The 24,635-nt window shown below is 33.5% G+C and overlaps 1 protein-coding gene across 1 annotated transcript; it reads left to right on the top strand.

Moving 5' to 3' along the window:
• Nucleotides 1-726: 726 nt before the first annotated feature.
• LOC123704589 (triadin) lies at nt 727-23,013 on the top strand. Its single transcript, XM_045652976.1, has 9 exons — nt 727-919; nt 4,504-4,748; nt 5,229-5,343; nt 5,956-6,071; nt 6,223-6,338; nt 6,926-7,032; nt 17,352-17,471; nt 18,023-18,390; nt 18,767-23,013. Exons 2-9 carry the CDS (start codon nt 4,683-4,685, stop codon nt 19,007-19,009), a joined length of 1,251 nt encoding a protein of 416 aa, XP_045508932.1. The 5' UTR covers nt 727-919; nt 4,504-4,682; the 3' UTR covers nt 19,010-23,013.
• The last annotated feature ends 1,622 nt before the right edge of the window (nt 23,014-24,635 follow it).

The following is a 24,635-nucleotide window of genomic DNA, read 5'->3' as shown; positions in this document are numbered from 1 at the left end:
TTCGCAACTCAAGTTGCGGATCTTGAAAAACAGGTTACACACTAAGGGACAAAAAATTGGGTATTTGTGTCTTTGTCTTATGCATTTGTTATGGTATTTTCGCTCTCTTTCTTGTGTAAGTGAGAAAGGTATCGTCATTGGGTCTATTAGTTACTCTGTCTACGGTTACTAGGTATTTCAGGGAAATATACGAAATATAAATATTTCTATGAGGTAGTTTAATTTTAGCATGTACCCACTAAAATATAAATCCTGCTGTCTTCAATTTAAATAAGCTCTCATTAGTATTTTGTTATTTCACAAATTGAATTCTATCATCTTTTAAATTTCAATAGAACCAGTTTAAAATCAGTTTGCTGTTGCCCATATTTCTAAGCCATATTTGCTATGTTTACAGAAAATAATCACACTAATTTTAAATAAAAGGGTGTGGTGTAGTCAGTAAGGCATCATCCATGCATCATCAATCATCATTCATCGGTAAAAGTTACATGAATGAGTTTGAATACCTTCATTTATATTCCTGCATTTTTAAATATAGAATAATCAATCACACGTCAATTTGACACAGTTTTGGCTTGACCTAAATTAACAAGAGCATGATAGTCTTTTAAGAACGTTAATTACATAAATAATTCATCAACAAATACACAACCAAAGTTGGAGAATACACAAATTAAAAAAGCCGGTATTTGTCTGCCGTGAAGTAAGCAATTTATGGGCGTATCACTTGTGCGAATATCACCTCGGTCGCCATTTGCGCCACGACCACTGTTGGATACTGAGTGAAAAGTGTAATTATAGGTTATCCGTTAAAGTGCTAATTTTACAAGTTAAACGTGCAACGAAGTATCAATAATATATTGGGATCACATTATTACTACATATAGTATTAGAACGCGCGTGAAGTGTTTAATTAGTGAGTATGATTTTTAAGTGTTCCAATACCAATGCCTGCACGTGTTTTCTTTAAATGAAATGTAGGCAAATTGCTTGCGTAGACTATTATTTGGGCAATTACTAGACGACTGTGCAGTATCGTCACGAAATACTGTACGTACGCTGAACGAGTGTGTGTCATTGCAATTGATTCTAGCTCTATCTAATAATAAAACTAGGTGAATAGGGCTTGTTTTTAAATAGTAAGTACACATTGTAAACAGAATGAGATCTTGTGAAAGTTGCATGTGACGTTACTATGTAGTATATAGTACGATTTTGCATTAATCACATGAAACGGTAAACACGTATCAACGAAGTACCTATATTTTATATAGGTTTTATTGAATCGAATACCATTGTTACAAAGTGCATATTAAATTGGTTTTAAAGTTGTTCGTATAAGATGTACCTATTTTGTTAATTATTTAATAATAGTGTTAAATAGTAGAGTAATAAACATATAACAAGTGTAGGTTGAAACTTGAAAGTAATAGAGATGGTGTTATGTTTCAGTAAGTACTTAAGGTATTAATCCATTCTGTAGTGTTCATGTGAATTAGGAATTACTTAGACATTTCCAATAAGTTTCGATTTTATAAAAAAAGTTTATAGGACATACTTAATTGCTGTATAAAGCTGGCAGAAATCACTGCATAGTAATAAGGCCACCCTTTGTGCATTTGTTTATTGTTAATAGTTATTTTATGTATCTGGTTAATTGCACAATAAAGTGTTAAATAAATAAAAGTAATATAACACTTTTGACTTTAAACTTATAAGAATTCCTATTTTTCACTTGAAAAGACTTAAATCTGAGTTATTACATTAATTGTTCACACATAAGAACTTCTCCAAGCGTAGAGTGAAGGTACCTTCTAGGGAAGCGCATTCCATCTTAGACCATATTATCTCAGCTTAACATCAGGTGAGATTGTGGTCAAGCGCTTCCCTATTGCCAATAAAAAAAAGAAGCTATGCATGAAAAACTGAATTCTCATGTCCCCAAGTGGGGTATGCGGCAGATGCATTATGCGTACATTTGTTTCACTGATTGATTTTCTTTAGGGACAAGTAGGTGATCAGCCTTCTGTGCTGCCAGACCTAGACATTTTTCTTCTTAGTCTCAACCGGGAATCAAACTCAGGACCCCTCAGTTCTACGCTCATGCATCAACTGTACCAAGCAAGCAATCAAGCTATGCATGAAAATGAGGTTAAAATTAAAATAGCTTTACAGTTTTAGATTGAAATTTGGTGTGCATTTAAAATTATACGGAGACTTTCTAATTTATTTAAGAAAATTGTGTGAAACATTATTTTAATACCAGTTATTTTGTATTTAATATATCACTTGATTTAAAAAACAAGGTCTTTTTTCAAACTAATGTATTTTGACAACGGAATTTTAAAACTAAAGTCTATCAATATGCAGTAACTGTAGTTAAGCATTAACAGTAATTATTGTAACTGTAACTGTAGCTAAATTATACCCAAAAATCACTACATAGTATAAAACAAAGTCGCTTTCTCTGTCCCTATGTCTGCTTAAATCTTCAAAACTATGCAACAGATTCTATGCAGTTGCTTTAGATAGATAGAGTGATTCTTGATGTAGGTTTTACTAGGTATATAATTTATTAGGTTTAAGGTAAAACAGGCTAGATTGAGAGAACAACGGAAGAATACTCCACACCTGTTTACACTAAAAGAATTTGACATGTGGGGTTAGAGTTGTAGTAGCCCATAGAGTTGATGAGATAGACAACTCAACTGTTTTGTCTCTCTCATCAATTCTATGGGCTAGTAAGAAAGTGCGCGCATGTAGCGACGCAACTCCCCATACAGTTGATGGGAGAGACAAAATAGTTGCGGAGACAAAAGTTACCATTGCGCGCTAGCTCTTAGAATGAGCATTCGCTTGTTTGATGTAAATGCACCATAATAGAGTTATTTGAGTTAGAGTTTGAATACACACTAATTTGTTTACTAAAACAAAATAATATTTATAAGTAAATGTAAACAAACAATATCTATATTATTATCTAACGACTAATCATAATCTCTTTACATAAAAAAATATGTTTATTTTGTATTTCGTATTGTTTGTTTTTACACAAGTATTATACATTTAGAAATTAAAGATTTTAACTGTCTGATGGGTGACCACACTCACTAAAAAGTTTGCGATACGTTGTGATAATAATATGAATAAATCGCGTTTAAAATCCGTTAACATCTTTAATATGTTTATTTATTTAAATTGAATGTAAATAGACAACCGTATGTTGGAACCTTGAAATGTTTGGGATTTCATTTTTAAAAATGCATATATTTAACTAGCTTTCTGTCTGTGGCTTCGCCTGCATTGTAATTAGTTTGAGTAGGTTGTGAAGTACATTCAACACAAGTAAGAATAGGTACATGAATGACAGGAAATGTGAGAATTCTTAATAAAGTAATAGGAGTTTAACTAATGATAGATTGATGTTTAAATTTAAATTTGCTATTAAAATAAACATGTTATTTATAACAATTAAATTCCTTAAATACATAGGTATATATTATATTAGCTGCTCCTCGCGTTTTCACCCGCGTGGCTTCGCTCCTGTTGGTCTTAGCGTAATGATATGTTATAGCCTATAAGCCTTTCTCGATAAATGGGCTATCTAACACCAAAAGCGTGTTCAAACAAACAAACTTGTCACCTTTATAATCTTAATATAATATAAATCTCGTGTCACAATGTTTGTCCTCAATGGACTCCTAAACCACTTAACTTATTATAATAAAATTCGCACACCATGTGCAGTTCGATCCAACTTGAGAGATAGGATAGTTTTTATGAAAAGAAATGTAAACATTCAACTGTTTTGTCTCTCACATCAATTCTATGGGCTAGTACCACGGGCGAAGCCGGGGCGAACCGCTGGCGCTAGTATAGATTTTTGTGAATCTTGCGTTATATGTAGGGGAAAAACCATGGCCAACTTTTATCTGACTTCCTGTTCAGAACAGGGAAAATACATAAAAGTATAAATGGTAGAGGTTTTAAATTACCAATTTGTACATCATTTTTAATAAAATATCATCTGGGGCCATATTATGACCTCTTATATCCAGATAGGTTATGTCGTGAATTGAAATGACTGGCAAATTCATATTATTATCACAATTGACAAAGTAAGGGTATTATCACAATTAATATATTCGTGAGCCATTTCTACCGTGTTGTATGAACTTTCCCTACTGATTGTGACTGTAAATAATTGTGCTAATTCCTTGTAACATAAAATGTCCTGGTTATTTAAAACTAGCTGCTCCGCGCGGTTTCACCCCCGTGGCTCCACTCCTGTTGGTCGTAGCGTGATGATTATAAATAGGCTATAATATATTATTATATTATAGCCTATAACCTTCCTCGATAAATGGGCTATCTAACACCGAAAGAATTTTTCAAATCGGACCAGTAGTTCCCGAGATTAGCGCGTTCAAACAAACAAACAAACTCTTCAGCTTTATAATATTAGTATAGATGTGTAATGTTTATTTTTCTCTTTTCCAGTTATCTAGAAGAACAGAAATGAAAAACATAATACCTCAACAAACCAGTGAAAACCTTATGATTACAGTGCCTAAAAGTATATTTAATTGTTAATTGGACTTTATATTTAAGTTTAGTTAACGGACATACTCAGCGATAAATTAGTGTGTAAATTAGTATATATAGTAAGTGTTGCAAGCATGAAAATACCAGAGACGGGCAACGTGGGTGCGTATTATGGCAACGAGGAGAACGGACAGTGGCAGGTGGGGTAAATTTAACCTTTTTCACTTATTTGTATAGTTTTCGAACCGTTAGTTTTTCACGTGATGTCTGCATATACAGACAGACAGACAAAATTTTTTTTTAGTCACATATTTGGGTTTGGTATCGATCCAGTAACCCCCCTGCTATTTATTTTTTCAATATTTTCAATGTACAGAATTGACCCTTCTACAGATTTATTATATGTATAGATATTGTAAAGTAATATATGTATTTTGTTTATGTTACCATAGAGAACTCACAACAGAATAAGCACTTTTCCATCTGAAAATAGCGCATAGGGAAAAATATTGCAACAGAACAGTGCTATCATAAACAACAGAACTAAAGCATATCTCTCAATTTACAATTTCTCGCACTTGTCTTGTATATTTAAAACAAATTGTCTATGCCAGTAAAAAAAAAATTCAATCCCAATCTATGGTACTTACTTACTAAAAAGTTAAAATTGTAATTTCCAGCCCAACGGCGTGATAATAGACAACGGGGTTGGCGGTGGCGTGGTCGGTAGTGGGGACGCGGGGGTGCACCGACCGCCTGTTTATCCCGTTCACATGCCAAGGGGGCCTATGCCTGGTGAGTAGTTATATGTATTTTTTATTTATTTTATAACAGCTTTCCACCCGCGGCTTCGTCCGCGCAGTGCAAGAAAAACCCGTGCAAGATAAAATCTATTTTCGTTTTAGTATTTTTGTTTGAATTATTTTTACACTAAAATTAATGGATTGGTTTCAATAATAAATTATTACTGATGTTGTTAATACTGTTGTATAAAGTTATTTTTAAACCCCTATCTTTTACGTTGTGTTGGCCGTAGCGTACTACCCTAACACGTACAACTTTTTAAATTGGCAATTAAATGTAATAATGGTTGTACTGCTGCAGCATTTTTATTTTTTTCACTGTGCCACGTAACGTGATGGCTTCCGATCAAGAAAAAAATCCGTTTTTTTTTCTAAAAACATTTTTAAGCTATTGCATAGCTTCTATCGCGGGCCTTGAGCGCGGGGACCGAATCGAGAAATTCTGTAACGAAAAAACCTCACGCTCCCCACTCCGACGGGCGGAGGAGGCGCCAATAGCTTTACCCCCTTTGTCCCCGAGTGCCACACGTCGTTTTTTCTCAATTCCACATTTTTTCAAGTTAAATCCTGTTTTTTTTACACAAAAAATGTTAAATTTGGCCAGGTTATGTAATGGCGGGTGCATACTATGGAGCCGCGTACCCGGCGCCCGCCGCGCCCGCGTCCGACGACTTCGCGGACTACATGTGGATGGAGAACGAGGAGGAGTTTGATAAACAGGTGATTTTATTTATTTATTACATTTAGGGGATGAAAATTTATCGTTTCCACGCAGGCGAAGCTGCGGGCAACAGCTAGTATTATAATATACTTCAAGTAAAGATGTAGGTTTCTATAATATGTAATTTAAACAAAAAGCAAACAATTCCAGGTGATGCAACAGCTCGAAGAAGAAGCACTTATGGAGCAATGCATAGAAGCGATGCTGGAAGACGAGCAACGGGAGAGACACAGGCCGGTGACGAACGGACACAATAGCGGGGCCACGTATGTATAAATATTGATTACTATCGGTTTTACCCGCATTGCTCCGCTCCTGTTGCGTCTTAGCGTGATGATATATAGCCTATATTACTCGTGGATAATGTAGCTTTCGAATGGTGAAAGACTTTTTAAAATCGGTCCAGTAGTTTATGAGCCTATTCATTACAATCAAACAAACAAACAAAGTTTTCCTCTTTATAATATTAGTGTAGATTACTATCGGTTTTACCCGCATTGCTCCGCTCCTGTTGGTCTTAGCGTGATGATATATAGCCTATAACGTTCCTCGATTAATGTGCTATCTAACCCCGAAATAATTTTTCAAATCGCACCAGTCGTTCCCGAGATTAGGGCGGTCAAACAAACAAATAAAAAATTTTGCTTTATAATATAAGTATTATTATAATATTATTAATTGACTAGCTTTCCGCCCGCGTCTTTACACGCGTAGTCAAAGAAAAACTCGCATGGTTCCCGTTTCCGTGCGATTTCCGGGATAAAAAACCTATGCGGGTTTTTCTTTGATTACTTGGGATATGAATAAATAAATTTTCTAAATTCCTTAGTTAAATATAAATTTAAATTTGTAGCACAAGCAACGGCACAACAACGGTGTCGTTACAAGAGGCAGTGTCCCGTTCAACATTGAACCCGCTAGCTGCTGAGTTCGTGCCGAGCAGGGCTAGACAACCGCCAGGTTAGTTTAGATTTATTATTTACTAGCTTCCGCCCACGACTTTGTACGTGCATCCCCGTTTTTCCCCGTTCCCGCAAGAATTTCGGGAAATCCTTTCTTAGGGGACGCCTACGTCCTAACATCTACCTGCATGCCAAATTTCAGCCCGATCCGTCCAGTGGTTTGGGCTGTGCGTTGATAGATCACTATATCAGACACCTTTGAGTTTTATATATATAGATTTATAATTATTGGTGATTGGTGATGGGTAGTTTTATGATGAGGTGTTTGTTGGCGCATGCGTTTAAATTATAAACAATTTATATGCACGCTTTGCGCAGTTCTTAGAAGATTTACACGTAATTTTCTATCCTTCTTTTCAAGCAATCAATTGAATTCAATCAACATGCTATAGCATTATGAAACATATCTTTCGAGCTGTCATAATGTTTTGTAGTTCTATGAAATATCTGCTCTTCTTTGTTGACTATTTCAATACATATGGGTACATTTAGGGAACCATTTCAAGAAGAGTTCGAATATCCTTCGTGAATTGTAGTAACTTTTCGATGGGAACAAAGTATCATAGATATTTTGCAGTTCTTTGAATATTTCCATGTAATTTTTGTATTTGACTTTGTTGTCAACAAATATTTTTGTATTTGACATATTGTTCGGTGGAGAATACAGAATTTGAATTCGAAACGCTTTTTTAAAATCTGTACGTAATTTTCTGGTCTTTCGAGAATTTTGATAAACTCTTTTTAAGTCATTGCGACAATCAACAAGCTCAAAACTTTGAAACATATCTTTTGAGCTGTCGTATGAAAAATACTGGATGGACGCTTTGCGCAGTTCTAAGATTTGCACGTAATTTTCTCTTCTTCTTTTTCGAGAATTCTGATAATCTCTTTTTAATATCGTCAATGGTCAATCAACAAGCACAACACTTTAAAACATGTTTTTAGATCTGTCGGTGAATGGAACATCGGCTCTTCTCTTTTTTCAATACATATGTATTAGGGTACATTTAGTGTGCCATTTCAAGAAGAGTTTGAATGACCTTTATGAATTGCAGTAACTTTTCGATGGAGAACATGGTGTCATGGATTTTGTTCAGTTCTTTGATGTATTTCACGTTATTTTTGTCTTTGACTTTCTAGCTGCAATAGACGATTGCTGAGTCGTAATAGTTGGTATTTAAAAACCTCATAAATCGCAGTCTTAGTAAAAAAAAGGTATGAATATTGAAATGTGAAAAAACGTTATCTATTGATGTACTACGTCGTGTAATGCAAAATGATGAAGAATAAATAATCTCCTTTTTCGAGAGTATAATCTTGTTTTTCAACAATTTTGGATAATCTCGCCAATGCGTCAATCAACAAGCACAACAATTTAAAACATGTCTTTGGATCTCTCATATAATGTAACTCGAATTTTATTTATAATACCCATGTCAAGAAGAATTCGGATGTCCTTTGTGAATTATAATAATTTTTCGATGGAGAACATAGTGTCATAGATCGTTACCTTGAATATTTTCACGTAATTTTTGTATGTGATTTGGTTGCCAAAATATATTGTAGACTGCATCGATCAACAAGCACAACACTTTGAAACATATCTTTTGAGCTATCGTAATGCGAATCTGCACATTTAGGATTGAGATAGTGAAACGGTCAATGGAATATTGGTTTTTCTCTTTGTTGGATATTTCAATACATATGGGTACATTTAGGGTACCATTTCAAGAAGAGTTAGAATGTCCTTTGTGCACTGTAGTAACTTTTCGATGGAGAACAAAGTATCATAGATATTTTGCAGTTCTTTGAATATTTCTATGTAATTTTTGTATTTGACTTTGTTGTCAACAAATATTTTTGTATTTGACATATTGTTCGGTGGAGAACACAGAATTTTAATTCGAAACGCTTTTTTAAAATCTGTACGTAATTTTCTGGTCTTTCGAGAATTTTGATAAACTCTTTTTAAGTCATTGGGACAATCAACAAGCACAACACTTTGAAACATATCTTTTGAGCTGTCGTATGAAAAATACTGGATGGACGCTTTGCGCAGTTCTAAGATTTGCACGTAATTTTCTCTTCTTCTTTTTCGAGAATTCTGATAATCTCTTTTTAATATCGTCAATGGTCAATCAACAAGCACAACACTTTAAAACATGTTTTTAGATCTGTCGGTGAATGGAACATCGGCTCTTCTCTTTTTTCAATACATATGTATTAGGGTACATTTAGTGTGCCATTTCAAGAAGAGTTTGAATGACCTTTATGAATTGCAGTAACTTTTCGATGGAGAACATGGTGTCATGGATTTTGTTCAGTTCTTTGATGTATTTCACGTTATTTTTGTCTTTGACTTTCTAGCTGCAATAGACGATTGCTGAGTCGTAATAGTTGGTATTTAAAAACCTCATAAATCGCAGTCTTAGTAAAAAAAAGGTATGAATATTGAAATGTGAAAAAACGTTATCTATTGATGTACTACGTCGTGTAATGCAAAATGATGAAGAATAAATAATCTCCTTTTTCGAGAGTATAATCTTGTTTTTCAACAATTTTGGATAATCTCGCCAATGCGTCAATCAACAAGCACAACAATTTAAAACATGTCTTTGGATCTCTCATATAATGTAACTCGAATTTTATTTATAATACCCATGTCAAGAAGAATTCGGATGTCCTTTGTGAATTATAATAATTTTTCGATGGAGAACATAGTGTCATAGATCGTTACCTTGAATATTTTCACGTAATTTTTGTATGTGATTTGGTTGCCAAAATATATTGTAGACTGCATCGATCAACAAGCACAACACTTTGAAACATATCTTTTGAGCTATCGTAATGCGAATCTGCACATTTAGGATTGAGATAGTGAAACGGTCAATGGAATATTGGTTTTTCTCTTTGTTGGATATTTCAATACATATGGGTACATTTAGGGTACCATTTCAAGAAGAGTTAGAATGTCCTTTGTGCACTGTAGTAACTTTTCGATGGAGAACAAAGTATCATAGATATTTTGCAGTTCTTTGAATATTTCTATGTAATTTTTGTATTTGACTTTGTTGTCAACAAATATTTTTGTATTTGACATATTGTTCGGTGGAGAACACAGAATTTTAATTCGAAACGCTTTTTTAAAATCTGTACGTAATTTTCTGGTCTTTCGAGAATTTTGATAAACTCTTTTTAAGTCATTGGGACAATCAACAAGCACAACACTTTGAAACATATCTTTTGAGCTATCGTATTGCGAATCTGCACATTTAGGATTGAGATAATGAAACGGTCTATTGAATATCGGCTCTTCTCTTTGTTGGATATTTCAATACATATGGGTACATTTAGGGTACCATTTCAAGAAGAGTTCGAATATCCTTTGTGAACTGTAGTAACTTTTCGATGGAGAACAAAGTATCATAGATATTTTGCAGTTCTTTGAATATTTCTATGTAAATTTTATTTGACTTTGTTTTCAACAAATATTTTTGAATTTGACATATTGTTAGGTGGAGAACACAGAATTTTAATTCGAAACGCTTTTTTAAAATCTGTACGTAATTTTCTGGTCTTTCGAGAATTTTGATAAACTCTTTTTAAGTCATTGGGACAATCAACAAGCACAACACTTTGAAACATATCTTTTGAGCTATCGTATTGCGAATCTGCACATTTAGGATTGAGATAATGAAACGGTCTATTGAATATCGGCTCTTCTCTTTGTTGGATATTTCAATACATATGGGTACATTTAGGGTACCATTTCAAGAAGAGTTCGAATATCCTTTGTGAACTGTAGTAACTTTTCGATGGAGACCAAAGTATCATAGATATTTTGCAGTTCTTTGAATATTTCTATGTAAATTTTGTATTTGACTTTGTTTTCAACAAATATTTTTGAATTTGACATATTGTTAGGTGGAGAACACAGAATTTGAATTCGAAACGCTTTTTTAAAATCTGTACGTAATTTTCTGGTCTTTCGAGAATTTTGATAAACTCTTTTTAAGTCATTGCGACAATCAACAAGCACAAAACTTTGAAACATATCTTTTTATTAAGGGAAACAATTATTGATGTAATATCATGAAGAATAAATAATCTTTTTCGAGAATTTTGATAATCACTTTTTAATCTCGTCAATGCGATAATCAACAAGCACAACATTTTAAAACATATCTTTTGAGCTGTCGTATGAAAAATACTGGATGGACGCTTTGCGCAGTTCTTAAAAGATTTGTACGTAATTTTCTCTTCTTCTTTTTCGAGAATTCTGATATTCTCTTTTTAATATCGTCAATGGTCAATCAACAAGCACAACACTTTAAAACATGTCTTTAGATCTGTCGGTGAATGGAACATCGGCTCTTCTCTTTTTTCAATACAATATATGTATTAGGGTACATTTAGTGTACCATTTCAAGAAGAGTTTGAAAGACCTTTATGAATTGCAGTAATTTTGTCTTTGACTTTCTAGCTGCAATAGACGATTGCTGAGTCGTAATAGTTGGTATTTAAAAACCTCATAAATCGCAGTTTTAGTAAAAAAAAAGGTAAGAATATTGAAATGTGAAAAAACGTTATCTATTGATGTACTACGTCGGGTAATGCAAAATGATGAAGAATAAATAATCTACTTTTTCGAGAGTATAATCTTGTTTTTCAACAATTTTGGATAATCTCGCCAATGCGTCAATCAACAAGCACAACAATTTAAAACATGTCTTTGGATCGGTCATATAATGTAACTCGAATTGGATTTGTAATACCCATTTCAAGAAGAATTCGGATGTCCTTTGTGAATTATAATAATTTTTCGATGGAGAACATAGTATCGATAGAACATAGATAGTTACTTTGAATATTTTCACGTAATTTTTGTATGTGACTTCGTTGCCAAAATATATTGTAGACTGCATCGATCAACAAGCACAAAACTTTGAAACATATCTTTTTATTAAGGGAAACAATTATTGATGTAATATCATGAAGAATAAATAATCTTTTTCGAGAATTTTGATAATCACTTTTTAATCTCGTCAATGCGATAATCAACAAGCACAACATTTTAAAACATATCTTTTGAGCTGTCGTATGAAAAATACTGGATGGACGCTTTGCGCAGTTCTTAAAAGATTTGCACGTAATTTTCTCTTCTTCTTTTTCGAGAATTCTGATAATCTCTTTTTAATATCGTCAATGGTCAATCAACAAGCACAACACTTTAAAACATGTCTTTAGATCTGTCGGTGAATGGAACATCGGCTCTTCTCTTTTTTCAATACAATATATGTATTAGGGTACATTTAGTGTACCATTTCAAGAAGAGTTTGAAAGACCTTTATGAATTGCAGTAATTTTGTCTTTGACTTTCTAGCTGCAATAGACGATTGCTGAGTCGTAATAGTTGGTATTTAAAAACCTCATAAATCGCAGTTTTAGTAAAAAAAAGGTAAGAATATTGAAATGTGAAAAAACGTTATCTATTGATGTACTACGTCGGGTAATGCAAAATGATGAAGAATAAATAATCTACTTTTTCGAGAGTATAATCTTGTTTTTCAACAATTTTGGATAATCTCGCCAATCCTTTGTGAATTATAATAATTTTTCGATGGAGAACATAGTATCGATAGAACATAGATAGTTACTTTGAATATTTTCACGTAATTTTTGTATGTGACTTCGTTGCCAAAATATATTGTAGACTGCATCGATCAACAAGCACAACACTTTGAAACATATCTTTTGAGCTATCGTAATGCGAATCTGCACATTTAGGATTGAGATATTGAAACGGTAAATGGAACATCGGCTCTTCTCTTTGTTGGATATTTCAATACATATGGGTACATTTAGGGTACCATTTCTAGAAGAGTTAGAATGTCCTTTGTGAACTGTAGTAACTTTTCGATGGAGAACAAAGTATCATAGATATTTTGCAGTTCTTTGAATATTTCTATGTAATTTTTGTATTTGACTTTGTTGTCAACAAATATTTTTGTATTTGACATATTGTTCGGTGGAGAACACAGAATTTGAATTCGAAACGATTTTTTAAAATCTGTACGTAATTTTCTGGTCTTTCGAGAATTTTGATAAAACTCTTTTTAAGTCATTGCGACAATCAACAAGCACAAAACTTTGAAACATATCTTTTTATTAAGGGAAACAATTATTGATGTAATATCATGAAGAATAAATAATCTTTTTCGAGAATTTTGATAATCACTTTTTAATCTCGTCAATGCGATAATCAACAAGCACAACATTTTAAAACATATCTTTTGAGCTGTCGTATGAAAAATACTGGATGGACGCTTTGCGCAGTTCTTAAAAGATTTGCACGTAATTTTCTCTTCTTCTTTTTCGAGAATTCTGATAATCTCTTTTTAATATCGTCAATGGTCAATCAACAAGCACAACACTTTAAAACATGTCCTTAGATCCGTCGGTGAATGGAACATCGGCTCTTCTCTTTTTTCAATACATATGTATTAGGGTACATTTAGTGTGCCATTTCAAGAAGAGTTTGAATGACCTTTATGAATTGCAGTAACTTTTCGATGGAGAACATGGTGTCATGGATTTTGTTCAGTTCTTTGATGTATTTCACGTTATTTTTGTCTTTGACTTTCTAGCTGCAATAGACGATTGCTGAGTCGTAATAGTTGGTATTTAAAAACCTCATAAATCGCAGTCTTAGTAAAAAAAAGGTATGAATATTGAAATGTGAAAAAACGTTAACTATTGATGTACTACGTCGTATAATGTAAAATGATGATAAATGTAGCGGCTTTATATATTTCGGATAGCCGAAATGAAACAACGGATTGACAACCTTTTTATATTGGAGCCAATTTACCACTCAAGTACAATTAGTAGAATACATATTAATGTTACATGATGCCTGACCTAATAAGTAACTGTAATGTGCTGACGGCACATAGCTTTCCCCTAAATTTGGAAAAAATTGCAACTAATTGTTTTACTTATTTTTATATGTGTTTTCTGCGCGTGTATTTTAACATCTCATCTTGACCATGAGAGTTTGTCAAACTTTTCTTTTGGAATTGCGTCTCGATTGAACGGATATATGCCCGATTTCCTGAAGCTATTTTGAATGATTACTGGGTTTAAGTCATCCCATATCATAGTTATGATCCTGGCAAATTCTTGCTTTGGGAGTTTTGCACCCACATGAGTCTTTGCCATTTCACCAATTCGCTATCCCACTTGTCTTTCATAGGTTTCATTGTGCTGCAGTCTTAGTTGTATATTTGCTGCAGAACATGGGATGAGTGATCCGGCAGTTTGAGAACAGTTACTTGGTCGGCTTCTAGAAGCTCTATAACACTCAGGTCCACATGTGTTGAATGAAAAAAAAAAAGAACCCTACATATGGTATTTATTGGAAAAAAACAACACCGATTGTATATAACACTATTTATTTCTACATATTACAAGATATTATATTACAGCTTAAGATTAAGTCGGAGCGCCAATCGACACAACATTTTAAAACATGTCTTTCGAACTGTCGTATGAAAAACTCTTTGCGCAGTTCTTAGAAGATGTGCACGAAATTTTCTCTTCTTCTTTTTAAGCAACAAACTGCAACATTTTATTTTATATCTTTCGAGCCATCGTAGTTTGTGTAACTCGAATAGTTCGCTTTTGATCTTGATCTGGAACTTTTTCCTTTATATCCAAGTCTTTTACATTGATTTTCAAACATTGATTCAAGAAAAAAAATTATTAGATATTGGGCAGAGTTTTAAATATTGGAACCCCAAAAGGTGACTTGTAGTACAATCGTCAATCACAGCACTTTAAAACATATATTTGGAACCATCGTGGTTTTTGTGTACATCGAATATTTGGCGTTTGATGTTCACCTCGAACTTTTTCCTTTATGTCCAAGTCTTATACCAATAAATTTCAAGAAGAGTTAACGTAACCTGTATTGATTAAAAATAGGTAGAAATTCCACTTTGGGGATTAGTTTTGTTATCTATATTGAAGTCTCTCCCACAATCAAACGAGAACAGGAAGGAACGTTGTTAAAGTTATTGACGTATATAATTGTATTAATGCATTAGCTATTGCCAGGTTAAATTGGCATTGTGATGACTTATATACGTTATCACGCTGACATTAAAGGTTCCCAAGTATTCGAAGTGGCCGTTTTGACATAAAAAACAATTTCTTTTACAAGATCCACCTATCACGGCAATCTGAATACGAAGTACATATGCGAAAGATCCCTGACCCTTTATTTGCATTAGATCTGGGCCATATACTCGGCAAACCTCATAGAAACCATCAAGTTTAAAAGTGTCTATGGCATCCCCAAGTATCAACCAACAGTGCTGTATGCGAGGAATGAATAATAGGATCTATGATGATGTCTGCAAAATGTTTGCGTAAAGGTTGCACGTTAATAATTTCAACTGCTTTATCTTCAGGTGTTTGTAAAAGTTTGAAAGATGGTACCAATTTTTTATTTTTGTAAACGGGGAGGAAATCGTCCAAATATACTCGTCTTTTGAGGGAAAAGCAAGTGGGATTCTTATTCAGAAAACCTCCTCGGTGGCTAGACCCAAAGAATTGTAGCGGGGTCTCCGGGATCTCTAATAGAACGCACTAAAGCTACATCAGAGTTGTTACTCTCTCCGGGCGCAGTATTAAAATAAAAATTGATGTTGGGATCTGGTGCCCTGATTGTCTTGTTTTCCGCGACACGACTTTGGCTGATGTGTGGTCCTTATAGTTGCGACGATTGTCTCCCACTGTGTCGCCTGATTAGCACCAACTAGAGGCCACGTGTAGGGTTTCAGCCCCTAAAAGTTGACTTTGTAGTACAAGAGACACTATGGGAAGTCAAATAATCAAACATTTGTTGCATAAGTAATACATCGTTGTTAAATGTATTAAGTTTTGTTTATAATTACACAACCGAGTTACTTGTTGAAAGAGCGTCTTTTCATATTGGCGATGTCGGCCTATCGCTTCTTTTGAAACACGCACTTGCCCATCGTCGGAGTCTATTTTGCTCATATACTTCCTCACTTAAAGAGCCTCCTCTTATATGTAATATGTTCTTTAGAACGTACGCCGTCACTTTATTCACTGTGTTGCATGTTTCGTATTTTTATTACGAAAATAAACGTCTAGCCAAGTTGTTGAATTGTTTCATTAATTTCACTAAATATAACTTGAAATAATTCACAATATGTGCGGATGCAAACGGATTTACGCAGCAGTAAGTTTGCGTTTGACTCCGCCGAATGCTGTAACACGAATGGCTGACCACTATCGAGTATCGACCCGTCCTCTGTTCTGTTTTTTTTGTAATAGTCACTGCCAGGTGTCCTGACATGCGTACACAGACCTCACTGAAACGCGACATGTAAAAGTAGGTCACATTTGTACCAACTAACAGCGGCATCTAGTATCGTTTTAAGGCAGCCTCGACGACATATGCATAGAAAAAAAATGTTTTTCATATCCAACCTTTTTTAAGATTCCTTGCAATTAAAAATGTAATTATTTCTTTGCAAAATGCGCGTATCCTATATATGTTGATTCTTAAGTCGTCTGGAAAAACGCTAGGTGGATTGTTTTTTAGTATGACTAAGCATGATTTTTAAAACACTAAATAATTTTTAATGTTAAAAATGAAATTTATGTAGATTGTCTCTCGACAGGAAAATCGTCCAAATGTACATATGTTTATATCTGTTTTGCAACTAAATTACTAACAAACTTATTTTACGAACGACGCAATCAAATTCAACTTAAACCTTTTAAAAATACCCTCCTAGCTTTTCATAATTAGGGGTACAAAGTTTTTTGCTGCACGTAACTAACTATACAGGGTATCCCAGGTTTGGTGTACTAATATCAATGGAACGTGTAGTTTTTCATACGCTGTTTACGAAAAAAAATGTAATTTTATATGATTTTTTATTTCAAACCATACCGGGTGTAATCGTTAAGTGTTCACAAGCGATTATATATATATATATAGTTAAGGATAACTATTGCAGATATCAAAAAATCTTTAAACTGATATCGAAAGTACTTAACCTAATGAGAGAAATGGCAAAGTTTTACTCATTATGTTAAGTATAGTTAAAGTTTTTGATACCTGTATTATTTACGGAATAATCGCCTGTCAATACTTAACGATTACACCCTGTATATTTACATTCCAATTATTTATCAGCGTATGGTAAACTACATGCTCCATTCGAGCGTAGTACACCGAACCCGGGACACCCTGTATAGGTAAGGCTTTTTTTACAGAAGAGAAACAAGACCCGCCGGAGACGAAAGCAGAATCAGATAAATCAAAGGAAGACGTGCAGCCGTCTAGCGAAGCTGAGGGCCAGGAGAAGATAGACGTTAAGGAAGAGAAGAAAGAAGGTAGATATACAATAGTTTGCTGCATAGTTAGCATAGTATTTGCGTGAAATGAAATTTATCTATATTAGCAAGGCATCCTAAGGCAACCACTGAAAATCAGTGTATTGCACTGAGTGGCAGGCCTATTGTGGAATACATTATATTTAAGTTAGATTTAAGTTTCTTGTTTCTTTTTTTGTATTTTTGGTATGTATCCATAATAAACGTATTTTCATTTCATTTCATTTCAAATAGTAACAAACATACACACCTACACATAAATATACATTATACATCCATCCTTTATAATATTATAAAGACTTTCGCATTTATAATATTAGTAGGATATAATGTGATTGAAATTACTGAGATGTTCCATTATTCCATTCTTAAAGGCATATTAAATACATAACAAATTTTGTTCATCTATGTTTAGCAAATGTCCCAAATTTCATTATTACCTAGTTTGTACCTAACCCGCAAATTGTTCAATAAATTATTTTTATTTTTATTTTTTCAATATGCATAGGGTTTCCATTTGTCTAATGTTAATTTTAATTTTCAAAAATCAGTTTCAGAATCATCACCACAACCGGAGACACCGGAAGTCAGCGCAGCCGACGTGCAGCCGATAGACGACACAGACGCGAAATCGAAAGAGAAACCCAAGAGCAAAGTAGATGCAAAGAAACCAATCAAAGCAGACACCAAAACGAAAGCAAGGAAAGAAGTGAAAGCGAAAAGTGCCCCCAGCGACAAACAAAGCGAGGGCAAGGGTGTGAAGAGCGTGCAAAGTGTCAAAAGTGAAGTGCAAAGTGTACAAAGTGTAAAAAGTGAAGTGCAAAGTGTCAAAAGTGAAGCGCTCAGTGGGAAAAGTGAAGCGAAGAGTGAGGTCAAGTTGAGCGACGATGAGAAGGACGATGGTGCGGATGTTTTGAAGGTATTACATATTCATAATTTATCTTGTGTATTGACCTAGATAAGTTGAAATATTTAAATTTTTAATACAATAAAAGTTTGAGAGTGAGAATAGATGTAGTGTCTGTGTGAGGATTTGATTTGATTTAATAAGATTTTAGAACGTCTGTTCAATGCCTTTTTTGCTATTATATAGATATTAATTTAAAAGCTAAAATATACATCATAAATCATCAACTAATTTCCTTCCGTACATCTGGTTGTCTGGAAAAAATATACCGCTATTTAGCGAAAAGACCGCCGTTTGTTTTAATTTATAATTAGACTAAATTCCTAGTTAAGTTATTTCAGAGCAATAAAATATGAATAAATAAATAAAAAAATAATTTTGTCCACAGCAAAGCTCACCGCCCCCGTCTGAAGAACCCTCCTCAGGCATAAAACCGATAAACTACGCGGCAGCGGCCAAAGCGAATAAACCAAAAACCACACCACCGCTCACGGAGAAACCACAACCGCAACCCGCGGTTAAAACGGAGAAACCAAAGGAGAAGAAAGAGAAGGTTGCAATTAAAACCAAAATAGAAAAACCAACGGCGAAACTTGAGAAACCAGTGCAAAGGAAGAATTCTACTAAGTAAACTGTGGAAAAGTGATTGTTGGGTCTGCGTTTCGAAATTTTTAATGTACAAAAATTTGTTTGTAAGTTACGGCTTGTAGGGACGGGCTTCATGTGGTTTCTTTTGTTAATGTTGCAGGTTTATATAAAAATTACGTTAAACTATGGGATATGATATTTTTTTTATTTTTTTAAGCTATTGCATAGCTTCTATCGCGGGCCTTGAGCGCGTTGACCGAATCGAGAAATTCCGTAACGAAAATACCTCACGCTCCCCACTCCGACGGGCGGAGGTGTGGCTTGAAGGCATAGCATGCAATAGCGCAACTGCTCCAGTCCCCGAGTGACACACGTAGTTTTTCGTTTTATGAAAGATACAGTTCTCATCTTTGTTTACTTGAAAACTTTCTTTTTTATTATCTATAAACAAAATAAAAAACTTTATCTGTTCTCTTATGAATTATTTTTATGCTTATTTTCGAAAATTTCTTTTTCCATGTTGCCTGTGACAAAAAAAATATGATAAAAACTTAAACCACATGAAAATCCGTCATTTTGAAATAAATATTTGTTGATGCATAGACTATATAACTTGGTTGAATCTAATGTATTGACTTAGATGTAATGAATTGAATTTTTTGTCAGAGAACAAATGAAATGATAAAAACATTAACTGTAATAAAAATGATAATTTCTATAGCTTATGTGTTATTCTGGTACATAAGCTACATCACTGCCAAGTATCATCAAAATCTGTTCAATTATTTTCGCGTAAGAGTAAAAAACATACATAACATGTTAGTAGAATTTTCTATAAGTAGATTAGTTCTTTTTGTGATTTCAAAAGCATATTTTTTATTATTTTATGAAAAGGAAGGCTACATATTGAGTTTTTCTTTTTAATAAAATAATAATGTCAAATAATTTTAAAAGCTACGTATAAAAATGGCGCGAAAACTCGCAAAAGAAGGTATCATGTCGTCTCACTCACACACAAGCCGTCGATCGGCATCTATCTCGCTCGCACTCAGAGGAGATTGTCAATTAGAAATCTTTAGTGCAGAGTATATAAAATGTCTAAATTTTTATATTATCTACTTCCAAATGATGGTTAGTGTTTTTATTATTTTATTTGCGTAAATTTTAAGCCCAGGTCTAAAAAGCATGTTAAATGTAGGTACATGTGTTTTTTCTTTTAGGGATTTTCAAACTAATTCTAATGTATAAATATTATTAATTATGAAATTTTTATTATTATGTGAAATATATACCTAATGTGATAAATATCCAAGTTGCATTTTTTCCTTACGAAAAAATTAATAATTGAAAAAAAAATAAAAAAAAAAATGTAAAAAATGTCCTAAATATACGATAATGTTGATGATAAGTTTATAAATTTAAAAATTATTATATTAGTTGTTAGTTTGTGGGCTGTGCGGTGTTTTTTTTATGTCAATTATTGTGAATTTTTCATATTTTTTTTTCAATATGTCGCCATTGTCGTGTTTACATCTTTAAGCGCACATATTATCATTTTATTATTATTTAAAAAGTCACAAAACACTTGATACCTGAAGTAAAACGATACAAAATACTATTTAGGTTTTAAAACCTAAAAATATGATGAGAAAATGTTTGTTAAAATGTCTCAAAAAATGTTTATCTTTCGGATAATATAGGTAATCGTATCGTTTATAGATTCGGGTAAAAAAATAGGTCAAAATCTATCTGTCTTACCACAGAAAACTTTAGACAGGGTTTATCTTTAAGCGCGGGTTCTCTTTAATCTGGTTTTGTCGTATTTCACATAGACAACCATTAAAGTGACAGAAGGCTTGCTTAAAGTTAGACTGTGTTTAAATTGTTTTGTCGTAAGACGATAGATGTTTTTCATTATACGTCGTGGTGCAAAAACCTCTTGACACATAATAAAAAAAAATGACAGTAAAAAGGCCGTATAGCCCATATTTTAGCATAATGCAGTCCAATATTCTATACTAGATAATGAAATTAAAAAAAAATGTACATTTACCTATTATAATATTAAACAATGTATATTGCACGATTGTGTGAGATATTTTAGTGTAGCACTAAGTTTAAAATTAGTATTGAAATGTAGTCAATATATTTTGATATTTTCGAATTGCTATTATGAAAAAAAAAATTGCGGTGTGAACACAGGTTTGGCGCGACAACAGCTGTCAGTGTCAAATTTGACAGTTGGCGGGAACGGGAGCGCGCTAAAATGCAACAAATATTATTTTTACATAATGTTTTTTTTCTTTTCGTAGAATTGTATAGAAAAGTTTAGATCTGGATGTGTGAAGGTGAAATTGTGATGTAAAAAAGTGCTAAATCACTTGCTCCGTTTTGTTCGAATTTTTATGAAGTGAAACTTCCTTATCGGGGTTGGAAAAAAAATTAGTGTAACATTTTTTCGTTACGCGTGACATTTTTCCGTTACGCGCCATCTTTTTCTTGTCCCTACCACGCGTGATTCGACGTATTTCTGTAAAGTTGCACATACTTAGTAAATTATTTTTTGAAAAATAAGGTCATAAAGAAGTGTCACTTCTTACGTGTGTACACTAGTACACGCACGTTTTTTTTTCGACTAATGTTTTATTCTAGGGTAGCAATGATAAAATAAAAAGGTGTAGATAGGTTACCAACACAATATTCGATCTTTATAGATGTCAAAGTAAGATGGCATGATTCAACTATTGTAAGCGTAAAAGAGACAGAAAATTGTGGCTAATAATTGTAGAGAGCATAGTAAGAAAAGTTTGGTGCCTGGTATAACGCAAGCTGTTGTCGCGTCAAATTATACATGGGTTTAGATTTTATGTTGCATAGGGATGTTTAATAATAATAGAATATAATGAAAGTTATTGTTTTATTTAGTTGTAGAATGTTTTAACATTATATGAAATAAATAGCAACCTGGTGACATAAATTATTTTATGCATATATAATAATAGAAGTGGTTTTTGTGCATTGCGGTTTGTTTTTAGGGTTTTAGATCAGCTTTCTATATTTTGTGTGAATATCAATATTGTATGTTGCATAATTTTATTTGACTATAGCGAGAATCAATCATAATATGTTACTTTTTTGTTAGGTTTTTTTTTTCAAAGAAATTTGACTCGGCAAAAATAATAAATTATGCATAATTTTGTTGTTACAATACGTATTTGTAAATTTTGTATACTTAGTATAGCTTGTGCAGTGGCTGTAGGGCGGTGTAGGAAGTGTTGCCACCCTCGTTTTTCTAAAAAGGGCAAGTCGGCACTCAGAAAACGGCGCAAAATTCATAAAGGCGTTGTTCATAATCACGAAGAATTTAGTCGCGAGTACCAGTACGCTTAAAAGTGATATTTTTGTTGGTTCAATTACAATTTTTTAATATAATTACACTGAATCCGAGCATTTTGATTGGTTGACTAAACTTCATTAACGACTTAACTGATTTACATACGCGCATAAACAAACCTCTCATGGCATGGTAAAAGGGCAAAAAAATACAAAATCGCCCCCATTTTCAGTAATTTTTGACCCATGTGAAATAGAGCTTGATTACCCTTTTGCGGTTAAAGAGTTTAAAAACGGGTTGATTCCCCGAAAAGGCCTATCTAGCCCTATAAGGGCTTAGGTAACACATACCTAATGTGCGGTGACGAGCACGAGTTAGAAGTTAGAAAGAGACGGAATGGTCGGAGCCCTGCAGCCACTGCACAGAAGATATAAGATAAATAAAAATTTAGGAATGTGATCTAAAACTACATAATATTACAAATTAAGTTGTTTTTTAGTTTATAAGATCGCATGGATATTTGAATTATTAAATTTTCAAAGTTGTATGTATTTTGTGTATATTTTTATGTATGGATCCGTGCGGTGGAAAATTTAATTCTCAGTTTCATTATTTAAAATAAATTATATGTGTAATAGAAATGATTCGTCACAATTATAAATATCCTAAGTTAGACGGATTTTGTCAATATATGTACAATATGTAACTGAAAATGCCTTTTATTTTATCCCTTTTAAGTACCTACCTATATAATTTAGAAGAAACGTCAAATGTGTGGTTACGTTGAAAAGTCAAGAACAAAAGTCTGTTCAAGAGCCTATCCTATAAGAGCTAGCGCGCAAGAGCAACTTTTGTCTCGTTCACTATTGAGTCTCTCCCATCAACTGTATGGGGAGTTGCGTCGCTACGTGCGCGCACTTTCTTACTAGCCCATACAGTTGATGGGAGAGACTCAATAGTGAAGGAGACAAAAGTTGCTCTTGCGCGCTAGCTCTTAAACGGCGCCGTTTAATTAACGGCCTGAATGCTACCCAGCCGGCTTATAGCTGCGACATACATGTTTAATTGTTGATTAATATTAAAAACAATACGTATAAGTATACACAACTAGCGGCCAACCAGTGGGCAAAAGCTAGTAGTTTTAAAGCACACTTCGCATTTTCTTAATTTTTACGCACAAATTACTTGGGATTTTCTTTCATAAGATTCTTCTCCTGACAATAACGAACTAATCAAAATAATAATTAGGTAGGTATCGAAATCGGTCCAGTAGTTCATGCATGATGCAGTGACCGAGGATTCTTTTTGAAGTGAAACTTCTTTATCGGGGTTAGACAAAAATTTAGTGCAACATTTTTGCGTTACGCCGTAAGCGTGACATTTTTTCGTTACGCCGTACTCGTGACATTTTTGCGTTACGCGTTCTGTAATATTGTTTAAAGTAAATTATATATAATAAGGTCATAAAAAAGTTTCACTTCTTACGTGTGTACTCTAGTACACGCACACATTTTTTTATATATATATAGACTAGCTCCTGTTGGTCTTAGCGTGATGATAGGTATATATCCTATAGCCTCCCTCGATAAATGGGCTATCTAGCACCGAAATAATTTATCAAATCGTTTCAGCCAGTAGTTTCTAAGATTAGCGCATTCAAACAAACAAAAAAACTCTTCAGCTTTATGAGTTTATAAGATAAACGCTACACCACTGCCAAATCATCAAAATTCATTCAGTTTTTATCGTTTGAAAGTTACATCTATCAGTCTAGTCTAAACTCTACAAAATTTTGCTTTTATATTAGTCCTTATGTACAAAAACGGCTTGACTGATTTTTGCGTTCGGTAGGCGAATAGAATACAATTAATGTATTTAGGTATACACTGTATAAGTCGGTAACTAGGTAGGTAGGTATATCGTTCGTGAAACTTTTTTTCGTACCTCGTGTATTAAGTTCTATGAGTATTTTGTAAAAAACATGTAGGTAACATTACTTGGAATCGGCTAGACTTGATTATGAAATTCCTAGTTGATAGGTCTGAGAAAAGGTTGGAACTTGGAATCTAATTTTATACGTAAGTACCAATAAAGTGATAATATAAAAATACAAAATACGTTTGGCATGTAAAAATATGATAGGGGGTCAAATAAAACAATCAATTTTTTGAACTATTTATTATATTTTATGAGTATGTATGTATATATAAATGTAGGACCTCGGAAAATACGCGGGTAGACTGAAAATCAGCGCTTTTCGCGTATTAGCCCACAGCATGGCGGAGTCTGTTCCGATTGCCAAATATATGTTTACTTTTTAAGTAAAAAATACAGA

Source organism: Colias croceus, chromosome 30 (assembly GCF_905220415.1).
Source record: "Colias croceus chromosome 30, ilColCroc2.1".
Taxonomy (NCBI): domain Eukaryota; kingdom Metazoa; phylum Arthropoda; class Insecta; order Lepidoptera; family Pieridae; genus Colias; species Colias croceus.
This window is presented reverse-complemented; position numbering and strand designations above follow the sequence as displayed.